This window comes from Microcebus murinus, chromosome 8, assembly GCF_040939455.1.
Source record: "Microcebus murinus isolate Inina chromosome 8, M.murinus_Inina_mat1.0, whole genome shotgun sequence".
Lineage (NCBI taxonomy): Eukaryota > Metazoa > Chordata > Mammalia > Primates > Cheirogaleidae > Microcebus > Microcebus murinus.
In genome coordinates, this window is record NC_134111.1 from 6571830 (window position 1) to 6586810 (window position 14981).

At 39.0% G+C, this 14981-nt stretch overlaps 1 protein-coding gene across 1 annotated transcript in view; it reads right to left on the reverse strand.

Annotated features, from left to right (window-relative positions):
• CNTNAP5 (contactin associated protein family member 5) overlaps nt 1-14981 on the reverse strand; it is a 772432-nt gene that overhangs the window by 600297 nt on the left and 157154 nt on the right. Inside the window, exon 2 of the mRNA XM_012755965.3 lies at nt 4425-4529. Within this exon, the coding sequence (XP_012611419.2) occupies nt 4425-4529 (105 nt within the window). The remainder of the gene's footprint in view (nt 1-4424; nt 4530-14981) is intronic.

Below are 14981 nucleotides of genomic sequence, written 5' to 3' on the forward strand. Positions count from 1 at the left end.
AACTCTCATATGCTGTTGGTGGGAATATAAATTAGTACAGCTATTATGAAAATCAGCATAGAAGTCTCTCAAAAAATTAAAAATAAAAGTACCATATGATCCAGCGATCTTACTACTGAGTCTACATCTGAAGGAAATGAATTTAGTATCTAAAAGAAATAGCTGCACTCTCATGTTTATTGTAGTATTATTTACACCTCTTAATCACTTAGGTTGTTCCAAGACATGATGGATGAATGGATAAAAAAAATGTTATATATAAAATAGAATATTATTCAGCCATAAAAAGGAAACTCTGCGGTTTTTGACAACATAGGTAAACCAGGTGGGCATGATGCAAAGTGAAATAAGCCAAGTACAGAAAGACAAAAACATGCATGATCTCACTTATATGTGGAATTTTAGAAAGTTGAACTTAAAGAAGCAGAGAGTAGAATAGCTGTTGCCAGGGATGTAGGGTGGGGCAAATGGAGAAATGCTAGTCAAAGTGCACAAATCTGAGTTTATAAGATGAATGAATCCGAGGGATCTAATGGCACAGCATGATGTCTAGAGTTAATAATACTCTATTGTACATTTGACATTTGCTAAAGCAGATCTGACATTCTCACCACAAAACAAAGAAAAAGATAACTGTGGGAGATGATGCCTATGTTAACTAATTTGTTGATGGTAACCATTTCTAAATGCATATATACATCAAATCACCATGCTGTACACTTTAAATATGTACAGTTTTATTTGTCAGTTACGCCTCCTTAGCACTGGGGTGGAGGAATAAGGGCAGTAATGAACATGACCCACGGCTTTTCCTCTCTAAAATACTGAAGCGATTGTGACTCCCTGGGCAGGACAGTGTCGTGTGCTGTGGCTAAGAGCATGGCCGTGGGGACTAGACTTCCTGGCGGGAGCCCAGGTTGGCCATTGCTTTCCTCTCTGTGCTGCAGCATTTGTCACCTATGACCGAGAGATCTCAATGGTATCTACATAGAGGGTAGTTGTGAGCTTTGAACTGATGTACCTTAAGAACCCGGCACAGTGAGGATCATGGGAAATGCCCAGTTACTGGCGTCGTGGTTTCTGGTTGTGTGCTGCCGGGCACCGCTGATTGCAGCAGCGGTGTACTCCCATGCTCACAATCCCCCGCTCAAGGAGGTGCTCTTCGACATCTCCCTACATATCTGAGAGCATTCTAGATTTCCAACCATGTGGCATAATTTGTTCTTGAAGATATATTTGATGTCATTCCTCTTATAAAATAAAAGGAGGTTTTAAAGAATTATATGTAAAAAAGGAGTGTTCATTGAGGCAGGGTTATAACTGCTGCTAGGTCATTTCAGTGGACAGACAGGACATAAGGATGGCTTTAGAAGGATGAAAATAAATTATTGCTTTATACTGATATTTCTAATATAAATAAAAATTATAGTATTTTCCTTAACTTTGTAAATCTTATGTGTCTATTCACTCATATGACAAAATCTATTCTTAATCACATTAACATAATTGCTTTTGTGTTTTATCCTAATATATGTGTATATTTTATAAATGTATTATTTTATATGTTTCAGTATACATGTAAATATTTCATATATGTTTGTATGTACATGTATATATTACTATATCTACCTATATACAAATATATATCCTACTACGTATGGATATAAATATATATATACCTGACCCTGTATATATCTACCTCTCTCTAAATATATGCCCTCTTACTTGTGTTTATCCAACTATATATTTATATTAGACTTTTTATCATACTGTGTATATGCATATTATCATACACATGATTTATTATCACACACATGTATATGTACACATACATAACAAAATAATATCAATTATTACTAATGACAACTTTTAGCTGTTAGTTAGTATTACAGTTTGTAATGACATGATCATTTACATTATCCTTGTCAACTCCTTATGAATAGTATTTGTGACTATTTTTGCCAGTGATGTGTTAGGGTTGTAACACAGTGTTAGCTCGATAATTACTAATGGAAGGATTTGTCATTCATGAATTCACCCAATGCAGCTGTTTGCAACTCTTGTTTCATTTTAGTATGACAGGGGAAGCTTTTCTTAAATTTACTGTGTCAATATCCTTGCCAGGTCCCATCCCAGACAATTAATTCAGAGTATCTGGGCGATGGCTCAGGTCATGCTCTCTGTAAAGCTCTCCAGGCAATTTGGAGAACCAGTGATCTAACACCTCCTTGAGCCAGTGTTTTCTCCCATTAGGGCAGTGGTTGGGAGAGGCTGTCCACACCTTGGAATGAATGAAGGAGAGGCTGTCCACACATTGGATGATGTGCTAGAGGAAGAGTTCTAGGACAGTGCCTCCTACTGTACGACTGTGTCTTCCGCGTGGCCGTCCTGATTTGGACTCTAGCTGGTAGAGAGAAGAGAAGTCAACCTCCTCTCTTCACAGTCAAGCCAGCCCTGGGCTCACTCACCCAGGTTCCCCAGTGAGCAGAATGATGATAAGAAATGAGAGTGCAGACACCTGTACTCAGTCACTACCTGCTCACTAGGAAGGGAGCTGGCTGTGAACCGACCCGGCTTCCCCAGAAAATGCCAATGAGCTACTGGGCAGTAATGACTTTCTGCTGCCACACATTTTGGGTGGGATTGAGACAAAGTCTGTCTCTGGAAGCCCTGTTGAAGACCATATTAATATCCGCCAACCTTATTTCTTTCCGAAATGAAAAACAGGCGTCCTGCTCTGGTTCAGTTCTCTGTCCTGCAGTGAAAGAAGTATTTAGAATACACACGTCTGCGCCCAGTCTGCACAGAGTGGGGAAGGCAGGCGTTACAGGGCCTCTTTACATATTAAAACACTGAAGGCCGGGAGAGGTAAGTGACTTTCAGACACAGAGTGTGTAAATGTTATAACTAGTATTTGAACAGAATAATTAGTTTCTAAGTCTCTTTTCTTTTTACTACTCCCCTCTTCAACTTGTCCTAGTGGGTCAAGTTGCTAATGTGGTAATTATAAACGTGAACTTTGGATTCACATGACTTAGCTTTGAATCCAAGAACTTCCCCTTCTCACCTCTGTGGTCTTGGAAAAATTATGTAACTTCTCTGAGCCTTGGATTCCCTACCTGAAGGTAAAAGGCAATGATGATCCCCTTACAGTGACTTTTTTAAATACCACAATAAAAGTAAAATGCTTAATAAAAGTTTTTGGCACAGAATATCCAGCAAAGGACAATATTGATACAAAATTGTTGTTAATATCCTCCTGCTGGGTCTCTGGCCATTTTCTTTTTCATTTAGAATACCACTCTTAATGGGCTTACTCAAAAACACAGTGGAACTTGCTAGCTTTTAAGTTACTGATTCCCTTTTAATAGAAAACCTGTAACATATACTATAAAACAAAAAACAAACATATAAGCGAAAACTACAAATCAATTTTATTATTAATAAAGATTCAAAATTATAAATTAAAGAGATAACAAACTAAATCATTCAGTATGTAAAAAATATCAATAACACAACAACCAATTACATCTGATTCCTGAATGCAAACATGGATTAACTTTGAAAAATCTACTGTCATCGGCCTAATATATCAATGGAAAATATAGCAAAGACTAATTAATATAAACTCTAATTGGCAATTGGATCTCATAAAATTGCATATATGATTTTTCTCGACCTAAAAAGTTTATAATATTTAACAGATGTTCAAATACTGTGAAATATCTAAAAAATCTTTAAAAGTCAAATAATTCAAATCTATCTTTCTTAGTAAGAGAAATTATACATTACATCTGTACATTATGAAAGTCAACATCCAAATTAGGTTAAATATATGTCTGGAAAGCCAACATCATATTTGTTAAAGACATTTCCTATGAGAGACCAGTTAAGATTGTGCACTCTTGCTTCTATCACAAGTTGTAAAACTACATACCAGACACTTAATCACATTTATCTCTAGCTGGTAGAATAACAAATTATTTATACTTTCTTACTTTTAGTTAATAGCATGTTGTATATTTTTAAAAATCAGCAATATTGATTTTTAATAAAATTAAAGTTATTGAAGGAAAATTTTAATCAACTTTATTCTTATTATAAATATATTTTCACAGTAATATGTTTTGGTAACCTATGTTAGATACATGACATGTGAAAATAAAGCAGATGCTTTCTTAAGAAGTAATTTTCACAAAGGCCTCTTATGATAATCAAAAAAGGACTTCTGTGGGTACAGGGACCATGAGTCCACGTACTTTAATATGTGATGGGAAATATGGCCATAACTCCCCTCTCCCAAAATCTCCCTATGAACACTGCCCTTGGACATGATCCCAGTGTATGGAAGTGTGCATTTCCTTCCATCTACCCTCTGCATGGCTATGTAGCACACGACTTAGGATTTTGGTCACCCTACTTACCAACTCTCAGGTTGAGTTGAGCTGGACTGGGAGTACCAGTGAGGTCTGAGGAACTGGAAAAAGCCATTGGAGAGAGCAGGGATGCTAGCGGATCATCACAGTTGTCTAAAATAATTGGGAGGAAGGGAGGAAGGGGGGAGAAAGATACCAGATTCAATTAGCAAAAAAATATTCTGTTAAGAGAGAAGTCCTAACATTAACTACCATCTTTTATTAACCACCTGCTCTAAAGAAAGTCAGGTACTATTTGCCACCTTGTGTTGTTGTATCTACTCCTTACAACAACCTGGAAGGACAGTTATAACTTTCTTTCACAGATGGGGAAATGTTGTTCCTAGAAACCAAGTAATATGTCCAAGGTCACGATACTAGAAAATACTATAGCCGGATTCTCACCCAGGCGTGTGTGACTCAGAATCCCAGCTACCCATCCATTCCTTTCATCTACCACTTGAGCAAAGCCTCAAATTACTACTGTTGAGCTGGTTGTATAAGAAGGATTATTATTAAGGGGAAAAGTGTTGTTTGCCTACTCTGCCAGCATCAATCCCTGAGGACTCTCATAGTCATTGTATTTAGAGGAATAGAATAATTTAGAATGTCTTGCTCCTAGTTGTGTGAAAGCCTTTGGAAAACAAGTTACTATCCTAATAACTTATTCCTATTCTACAAAGCAATGGAGAATAATCTCAGATCTCGTACAGTCTTGAATTTGATATTCACTTCCATAGCTACCTGTCGAGCCTTCCCTAAATGTGGTAAACATGCTTTCTAAGGCTTCTTTAATGACACCCAAATGTGGGGCAGCATGGACCATGGGCAGAGCTGCTGGTCTTGAAACCACAGATATGGCCCTCCAGGTTGATGCTGATGCCCTGACCATCCACTCTCTTGTAAAGGACCTTTCCCTTCACACTTCACATAATGGTGCTTTGGTTTGCATGTTTGTCCCCTCCAAAGTCATGCTGAGACTTAATTGTTATTGTGACAGTATTAGGAAGTGGGCCCTTTAAGATATAAGATTAGGCCATGAGGGCTTCAGCCTTGTTGAGTTGGGATTAATGACACAATAAAAAAGCCTTCAGGAGAATAATCTCTCTCTCTCTCTCTCTCTCTCTCTCTCTCTCCCCCTCCCTTGCTTTTCACTATGAGATGATGCAGCAAGATCTTCACCAGAGGCCGATACCTTGATATTATAATTCCCAGCCTTCAGAACTGTGGGCCAATATGGTTTTGTCCCTTAAAATTACCTAATCTCAGGCATTCTGTTATAGCAGCACAAAATGAACTAAGACAGTTCACAATCTATTTATGTAAAAATTCTCTTATCTTGTATCTTCTACTAGGTGGCACTCTCTTTGTGGAACACTAGCAGAGAATCTGGTACACAGTAGGCCTTCAAAAAAGGTTTCTTGAAATAATGGGATGGTGAGTGAAGAAGGAAGGAAGGAAGGGACCAATCAATCAATCAGTCAACATAATAGTACCAACAATCATTTCTATTTTTCATTTCTTACACACTTAATCCTATAGGACATTGAAAAATGACTTCATGAAATCTAGACGTACCTCATTCAAAAGAGTTTAAAATGTGCCATTCAGTTTGAAAGTAAACCTCGTGGTGATAAAGGCTCTCAGGAAGAATTGATCTGACATTTTTTTAAGAAGAACATTTACATAGGATTATGCTTGTTTATGCAGCAAATTCTCAGAGAGTGGTATTTCAGCTAATTGCAGGAAAATTAATCAGAAACATAAGGATTAAATTCTTGTTTGTTAAGTATGTTAAAAAATCAACTGGCAAAGTATATTTTGAGTTTTTCCCAAACACAAATGTTGAAAAATATTTTGAAGTATTTGAGAAATACAAAACAGAGCCAGATCCTCGCTGAAGAAGAATTGCATAATAATCACAGCAGTGACACCTCAGAAGTCACGCTCTGCGAATAGAAAGCAGAGCTCGGTGCCACTTTATCCTGGAGTAAGAGGCAGGTGGGAGGAGGTGTGTACACGCTTTAAAGCACTTGTCTGAAGACACAAATTTGTTACACTATTTATATATTAGGAAACAATTTGATAATGCCAATCTTACGTTTGCTTATGCCTGTTTTGTCATCAAGAAACATCAGACGTACCCAGACAAATGAGACCTGCCAGAACACGCAAAGTGTTCACACACAGACACCTTAGCCATCAACATGACCCAACGTGGCCGTGTTATCAGCCTCGCCCATCCTCGTCTGTGGTCAGAATGCTGTTCCCACTTCATATGAGACTTTCTCCACCCCTGCACAGTAAATCACAGCCCTTCTGTTCCCCAGGCAAGTTGCAGATACATGTATGTCTTAATATTTAACATATGTAAAAGTGTGCTACCATTTTTATTAGGTTCTTATAGTATTTTATGTGACATTTTTTAGTCCCGTGCCCCTAACCCTACTTGTCTCCTAAACTTTTTCTTGTAAGATTTCTGTTGTGCAATTAGCAAGGTATTTTTACAAAAGCATATATTATGTTGTAGCAGAATCCATTGTACCCCTGCAGATGTTTAAGTTAACACAATCACATATCACTCAAGAAAAAGAAAAACTCACATTTAATTTTTCTCCTCTTATTATAGTAGTCCTTGGGTAAAATGTAAGTTGTTGAAATGACCATGGAATGAACAGTAGAAGTAGACGTGACCTAATCATTCCTACTTAATTCAGTCTGACAAATATTTCTAAAGCCACACTCTGTGCTTGTCCTCAGAGAGAGATTGGGGATAGACTGAGTAAAATAGGGTCTCAGGCTTCAAGGAGCTCACAGGCCATTGAGAAATACAGAGATGTAAACAAATACATAAACCCAGGGGAAATTTAGGAGCTTTTCAGCAACGTCACATCCAAGCCAGGAAAATGGACCCCAGCCCTGCAGACGTCCAGGCACGTGGTGTTTCAATTCCTCCAGCTCTGTGTGGTTCTGTCCTTCGCAAGGCGCCCACCCCAGGGAGAACCGAGCCCCCAAGCCCATTCACCTGCGGCAACAGCTGCCCTGTTCCCCATAGCCCATTCCCATCTCTGAAAGGTCCCTGGTTTGTATCTCAGTTTCTGGGGACAGTTGTCCCATTTTGGAAATCAGGAAATCCATAAAAAATGATCTATGCGGATGGAAAGATGTGGAGGAGATTTTTTGGGACACCTTTCCTCATAGACCACGTGCACTGGAACAGTGGCTTTTAGAGGACATATCTGTACTTCTGATCTCCTGTTCCCAAAAGTGATAACAATGGGAAGATTTCAAGTCAGAAAGAAGGAAACGCTCCCCAGAGCAGATAGGTCACTCCCTCTGTCACCTCCATGTGACGTGAACAACAATGAGAACCTCGCCTCAGCGGAGAACGGAGCCGGCCTCTCATCACATTAGCCTAGTCACTGGGAGTTGAGCGTCTGCCCATAGAGCCACTCTAAATTCAATAGTGCGTATTATTTCAAACGTGTCCTATTCTTGAAGCAGAAGAGGCATGATCTAGCATAAATGAAAACAATAATTAGTCTTTTATTGCTTTGTTTTGTTTTGTGATTTGGGATGGGCTCGGATAGTGGGAACTACCCAGAGGGCCAGAGCTGTGAGATCTCCATTCCTAGATTTGTTTCCTCTCTTGACTCAGTGGTTCCAGATAATACATTCAGGTACACTAAGCTTCATTCCTATTGTCTGCAAAATAAAGAGTCATCCCTATCATATCCCGCCATATAACCATTCTAAAGGGGGAATAAGAATAAATGCAAAAGTGTCCCCTTTTAATTATAGAGTGCAGAATGAAAACATGAAACAACACATGAATTGCCTGCAGTATCTGCTGCAACTGAGGCTCTTTCCCTCTTGCCCTTCAGATAAAAATCCACACCTTCAGATCTGACCAAAAGTGCCTTAGTTCTTCCCATTCAGTAGGTACTTGAACACGCCCAGGCCCAGTCCTATCCGCATATGACTTAGCCTGCATTCAGAGACTGGGAGGGCTTCAGAAGCAGAAGAAACCTCTGAAATTGTGAAATACAAGCCCTCCACTTTATAAATGATGGTATTAGGGTATAGGGAGATTGCTCAGGATTATTCTGTTAATCACTGGACCAGCCTGGACCAAAACTCAGGTTTCCTTGCTGTTCAAGGTTAAATACCAGGCCAGTTGCCGGCCACAACAGCGGAAGACAGGTAACCATTACTTATATTATTTTTCATAATAAGTTTTTAATTGATGACTTTTTCCTGCAACAGGAAGGACATAGTTTTATTTCTTGGACAACAGAAAAGCATTGATGGAGAAGAGTCTGACACTTTTTCCCAAAATTTGAATTTCTTCTCTATTTTTCTTATCTTCCTTATGTCTTCCTTCAACAGTCTGTTCTACGTCCCCTCCCTGCCAAAGGAAAAAAAAGTCAAACAAATAATCACAAAAAGAAAGACAAATGAAAAAAAGATAAGAAGAGAAAAATAAAAGAAGCTTATTCATTTCCTTATTAATATTACCATGGATACTCAAGCATTTTGTTTTCATTTTTCCAGTCAGAAGAAGTGGGGATAATTTATTCTTCAATATATGTGTGCCATTAAATACTAAAGGTCTCCTTTCACATTAATTAAAAGGTAAAGACACAAAAGAGAATTCTGAGTAAATATGATATTTACACAGCTTTTTAGAAATTATCATTGACTCTTTACAATGATTCTACTTTAAGTAACATTTTTTGTTGCCAACATATATTTTTATTCATTATTATTAAAATACCAATAGAGTTACAGATGGTACTGAAGTTAAATTGTGTGCATCGTCTTGATTACCACAGTAAATTGTCTGTATATGGGGATTTGGAGCTTAAAAGATTCACTTGTATTTATAGGTGAGATAAAATTCCTCTTAGCATTGCACACTTAATAGCCTACTTTGTTTAAAAGACATAAAGCATGTATTTTGTGGAGTGCCTACAACAGTGCTTAGAAGTGACAACTCATGCTCTTCGCTTCATTTATTTTTCCCCTTGCTGCCTATAATTTCACTTAGCAAACAACGAAACTAAATACTACAGTGTTACTCTTGAATCTGACCCTGTCCCTCTTCTCCACAATGAAACCCTAAAAGGTAAATTACTTCAGAATGAGCAAACCAAAACTCATAGCTCTCTACAATGAGTCATGAAGAGGTCAAACCTTCTCTATCCTGAAATCTATTTCCAAATTAATGCACTGCTTGCCTTTTGATCAGCTGCCGGATACTCATGGTGTGCTCTTGGCTGTAGAGAGACAGAATAAAGTCAAAGACATTGGCCCTGAGCTCAAGAAATCAAGTATCTACTTTGAAATGAAAGAAAATGCATAAAAAAAAGAAGTTCCTTGGGTTTGTGAACAATTACATGCAAAAGACCATTGTCCTGGAGTCCCGGAGACCTGAGCTCTCCTCTGCATGCACTACTAATGTGCTCTCCTTTTACTGTTCTGTGTTTCGGAGTCCTCAACTTCACAATGGCACGTGCCATTGTTCATTTGTTCCATCCACACACTTTAATTGAGCACATACTGAGTGTCAACGTTTCTGTCAGGCTTTAGAGATAGCAAAAGTGATTATTCCAAATTTCTCCAGCATGATGGAGGGGAACACACACCACTGCCTGTACTGGGAGAGTGATTGGAGATGGGTAGATGGAGCCACAGTGGGTTCTAGAACATCTGGGAGAGAGCCTAGTCTTGTTCGGGAATTAACCAGAGGGCTTTTGGATTCTTTTCAGGCTTTTGAAGCATTCTATTCAAGATTTTAGGAAAGATTTGATTTGGAGTTACTAACCTTCACTTGTAAGTGGCTTTTTAGGATGACTTCATAACAAACGCAACAAGCATAGCAACAGGGTAGCAGCAGCATCCTAATTGTTTGGGAGCCTGCAGGTGCAGCTCCCTGATTAAGTTGTCAGTAGTCACTTCAGCAAGTTCAAGGTGGAGGCCATCATCCTTAACTGTGTGGGTGAAGACTCCAAGAGTTTCTTTGTTCATTTCACAGGCCTGTCAGTGTCTAAACTGGGCTTTAAACCAAGGTTGACATGACTATCTCCACATTACCCGAGTCGAACCTGCTTCCAGTCCCTACAGTGATGGCAGGCCTACGTCATGACCTGGAAGGGCCAGTCTCCTATTGGACTGAACAGCTAATGTGACTATAACTTTTTTCTTTCTTGGATTTTCAAGAACATCTAGACATGAATGTCCCACAATTAGCGCAAACTCAATGGCTCAGAAACACCTTTCCCTAAATGGCTTCCTCTTGGATTACAGTTCCCCAATTTGTTTTTCCATACTGCCACTGATTTTTATTTTGCTTTATTTTGTTTTCGTTCTCAGGTTAGAAATATTTTTGTTCACAACAGACTGTTTTGTTTTATTCCTTTCCTGTTCTGCCCACAAATCTAATTTATTAATGACTTAATCTAATTCAACACGTTTCTTAAGCCCTTCATACGTAACACACATAATGTGTTAATGATGTGGAAATACAAAGGGTCAGTCTGAATAGAGAGGGGGGTGTGTGTGTGTGTGTGTGTGTGTGTGTGCTTTAGCATTTAGTATCTGGGACTAAGTTATTATGTTCAATAATTCTTTGTCGAGTGAAAGAGTAAAAGACATGAACTCTGTCATGTTTGCTTATTTATTTATTTTTTGACCCCTTGGAAAGATCTCTGAGATTTATGCTCACTTTGTTTCCTCTTTCCCATGATTTGATTCTAGTTCAGGCTTTTCAAATATCACGTTATGACTTTTTGCAACAGTCTCAGTTTATTACTGGGCTCTACTCCCACTAAGCCATCGTTTTAAAAACCTGCTTTCAACAAATTTCTTTCAAAAACGTGCACTGGATATGCCAGCCTTCGCTTGGCTCCCAGAGGTGGCATCATGCAGGTGAAAAGCACAGAGGGGGAATTGTTCGCACACAACGGGTCCCAGCTAAGCACACCGCAAGCGTGCCGTCAGCGGTGCCACACGTCGGTCAGGGAGTCAGAAAGGGAGGCCCAGCCGGCGAGGCCAGGGGCAAAGATCCGTTAGCCAGGATCAGCTGCAATTAGCAGGCTAAGGACCAGGCCTCCAAAAGCATCACTCTGGCGTGTTTAAACACAAATACGATAAAGCTATTAAACCTTTGGGATCACTGAATGGAGTTTCCTACCTTAATTAAATTAGCTAAAGAATGAGAAACCTTTTACAATGTGAGCTATGAAAGGTAAGATTCATAGACAACAAAGATTAGAAGTTTCTGGAATATGAAAAGCTGAGAGGGGTGGCTGGATTAGTTGGAGGGTTTTATAAGAGACTGGTAAGAAAAAGCAAATCTTTGAAGAAATAACATTTTTTTCTACTTAAAATATTTTCCTAAGTTCAACTTTGCTTTAATATAGTTCTGTCCTTCTCATCCCCAACTGTCAACACCCTGCTGAGCGCACACATGAACGCACACATCATTACAAAACGCAGCGCCGAATCAGGGTCAGAGTTTTGGATTGTTAAGCAAAGCTAAATAAATGAATGGATTGGATGGCATAGAATAAGAAGATTGGGAAAATGGGAAAAATATGGAAGATAGTATTTAACATTGAAAGTAGAGATGATATCTTTTTACTTTAAAAAGTGCACTGTTCAAATGATTATGCATAGAATACCAAAATGAGAGAAAGGAGACAACCACAGAATTGTAAAGACGGTGTTTCTGTCAATTTAGGACTCATCAGAGTAGACAATTTCTGTTCCAGAGCCATGTCTTCCTCGGCGGATGTCTGTTCTTTTTTGAATACATTCAGGCTAAACTTCCAATAGCTAATCACGATCCTGCATTGAGTGGTTCTAAATTACACTGAAAATCCTGGGTACTCAGGAAACCATGATCTTAAAGTGTGGCTCAATCAACCCATATACATTTTAAACCTTCTTCATCTTCCATGGGTCTAGGTATAGTGTTCCTAAAAGAAAAACTAATCAATCCGCTCATCGGAATTTAGGAAAATGCCCGATTAAAAAGATAGGCTTGAGCTGAGGCCAGCTGGCCGACAGCATAGCCAACGTGGCCAGCCATTTATGAGTGGATGGAATAAATATGTACTGATGATTTGAACAAATATTGACTTTTATTGGTCTTTGTAGATGAGAAAATAATGACAGCCCAGAGACAGTAGGAGAAGTCCCTCGAAATTATAATCTAGCTGACTGTGTGTGTGTGTGTGTGTGTGTGTGTGTGTGTGTGTGTGTGTGTGTTGGAAACTGTAGTATATTTGAAAATAGCCCAGACATTGGAATCCATCCCAGTCTGAATTCAGATCCTGACTCTGCAATTTACTATTATAATTATATGTCCTTTGGGGAGTTATTTAATCTCAGTTTTCTCTATGTATAATGGGCATAATAACTATATATGGGCTTGCTGGGAGAACAAAAAGAGCCAATTCATGTAAAATATCTAACCCAGTGATTGGCAGGTAACTACAGCACATCAGGTCCCTTCATTTTCTCTTCCGTAGATTCCAGCTTCTCTTGAGTTCCAGCCATGATTTTGAAAAATTAAATTCCTCATACCCTCTACTATATCTTCTAGAATTTCCCCATCTAGATGGTTTTAACAGTTTTTATCATCTGTTCAGAATTCATAGGATATTCTGTTTATGCATTACTTATGTTCCGACACCAAACATAGTACAATTCCTTACATTTTTTTGTATTCAGTAAACACTTCTTAAGCACAGTGTCCCAGGCATCTCACTCTCTGATGCAGCCTAGCGAATCCTAAGCGTGGCTCTCGTATTGCCTTACCAAGGATGAGGCAGGAAGGGACAGCAGGCTGGAGAAGATGTTTGGATTCCTTTCTAGTCCTTACATATGCTTTATTTTAAAAATGTAGATATATTAGAACAGGACCTCCCAAGTTTATATTTCAAAGACCATAAACTTAAAAAGCAGGGAAGCACTGCTTTTGGCAAGAGAGTCACAGTAATTTGTGTTTTAGACAATTTCAGACAGTTTGCTCAGTGTGGAGCATGGAGAATGTGCGTGTGAACACACATTCCTGGGCTGGACATAGGGCTGGGCCCGTGAGGGTAAAAGGCTGGTGGCAGGAGGACCCAATCAGGTCAATATTTCAATAGAAATATTGAAAAAGAAATAGGCCTGAACTAAAACAATGACAACTAAAATGAAGAGAAAGTAAGGAAATGTATTATACTGTAGCAGAATCATCATGACCTGGTGAACCGAAGGTAGGTAAGAATGAAGGATGCCTGCAAGGTTTCTAGCTTCATTGACTGCCTGTTTTGTTAGCCTGGAGAACTGGAACGCTCACAGACCACTTTCTAAAATTAACAAGTCTTTAAATCAGGCGTAACAAAGGTGATTTATGGCCCCACATTTAAATGACTTCCAAATCATAGTTAAAGCTCCTCATATTTCTTATAGATAAATATAATAAGAAGTGGCAAAAGACCAAGAACTGTGTATGTATAGTTTATATATGTCTTCTTCATGTGTGTGTGTGTATATGTATATATATACATCTTATGACTTGCCATAAGATGTCATAAGATGATGCATTCTTCTTATTTTATTTTTATTTTTTTAGATAGTCTTGCTCTGTTGCCTGGGCTAGAGTGCTGTGGCATCAGCCTAGCTCACAGCAACCTCAAACTTCTGGGCTCAAGCAATACTTCTGCCTCAGCCTCCCGAGTAGCTGGGACTACCAGGCATGCACCACCATGCCCAGCTAATTTTTTCTATGTTTAGTTGCCCAGATAATTTTTTCTATTTTCAGTAGAGATGGGTCTCCCTCTTGCTCAGGCTGGGGTGATGCATTTTTAATTGACCAAAAGCAGGTAAGCAATGCGTTCTATATTCAGGAAAAAGAAAGTTGACATTGACCTGAGGTTGGTAGGTCCCCATGTCTTCAGAATGAAATTTTAGTTCCTTCCTTTTATATATCCCTTCATGGTCACACTCTTGGTTATTTTATCATCCGATAGTCCTTATTTCTCAGTCTGGGTTCGGATTTGCCAATTTACTAGCAGTTTTCCAGGCATGCTGTGTGACGCCGTTGTGCTCTACATATTTGACTCTGTCTTGGATACCCCACGCCACCTTCTCCCTGTTCACCTGTCAATTCATTCTTCCAGAAGCTTGCCTTGTTCTCTCCAGGTGAGAGGACCCTTCCTCCTGTCCTGGTCTTTATGTCTTATACTCCACCTCCACGAAGGGGACCAACTCAGTGATGGACATTTGTTTAGAAGAAGATGCTGTGCGAGAGACCTCAGGGTGTTTCAGAGCAGGGACCCTGTCCTACTCATTCCCCTGCCTTCATTGCCTTTCACAGTGATAATCACGGAGCATATTGCTTGATAATTATCTGTTTAGTAAAATTTTAGATAAGAGGAAGACAGCCTTAAATTAGGACTGAAAGTCTGAGTAGGAACTGGGCAGCTTTCAAAAATGGGAAATGTTTGGGCAACAGTAAAGTGACTCATTTGTCAAAGTCACACAAGGAAGTGAGTTCAAGTCTGTGAGCTC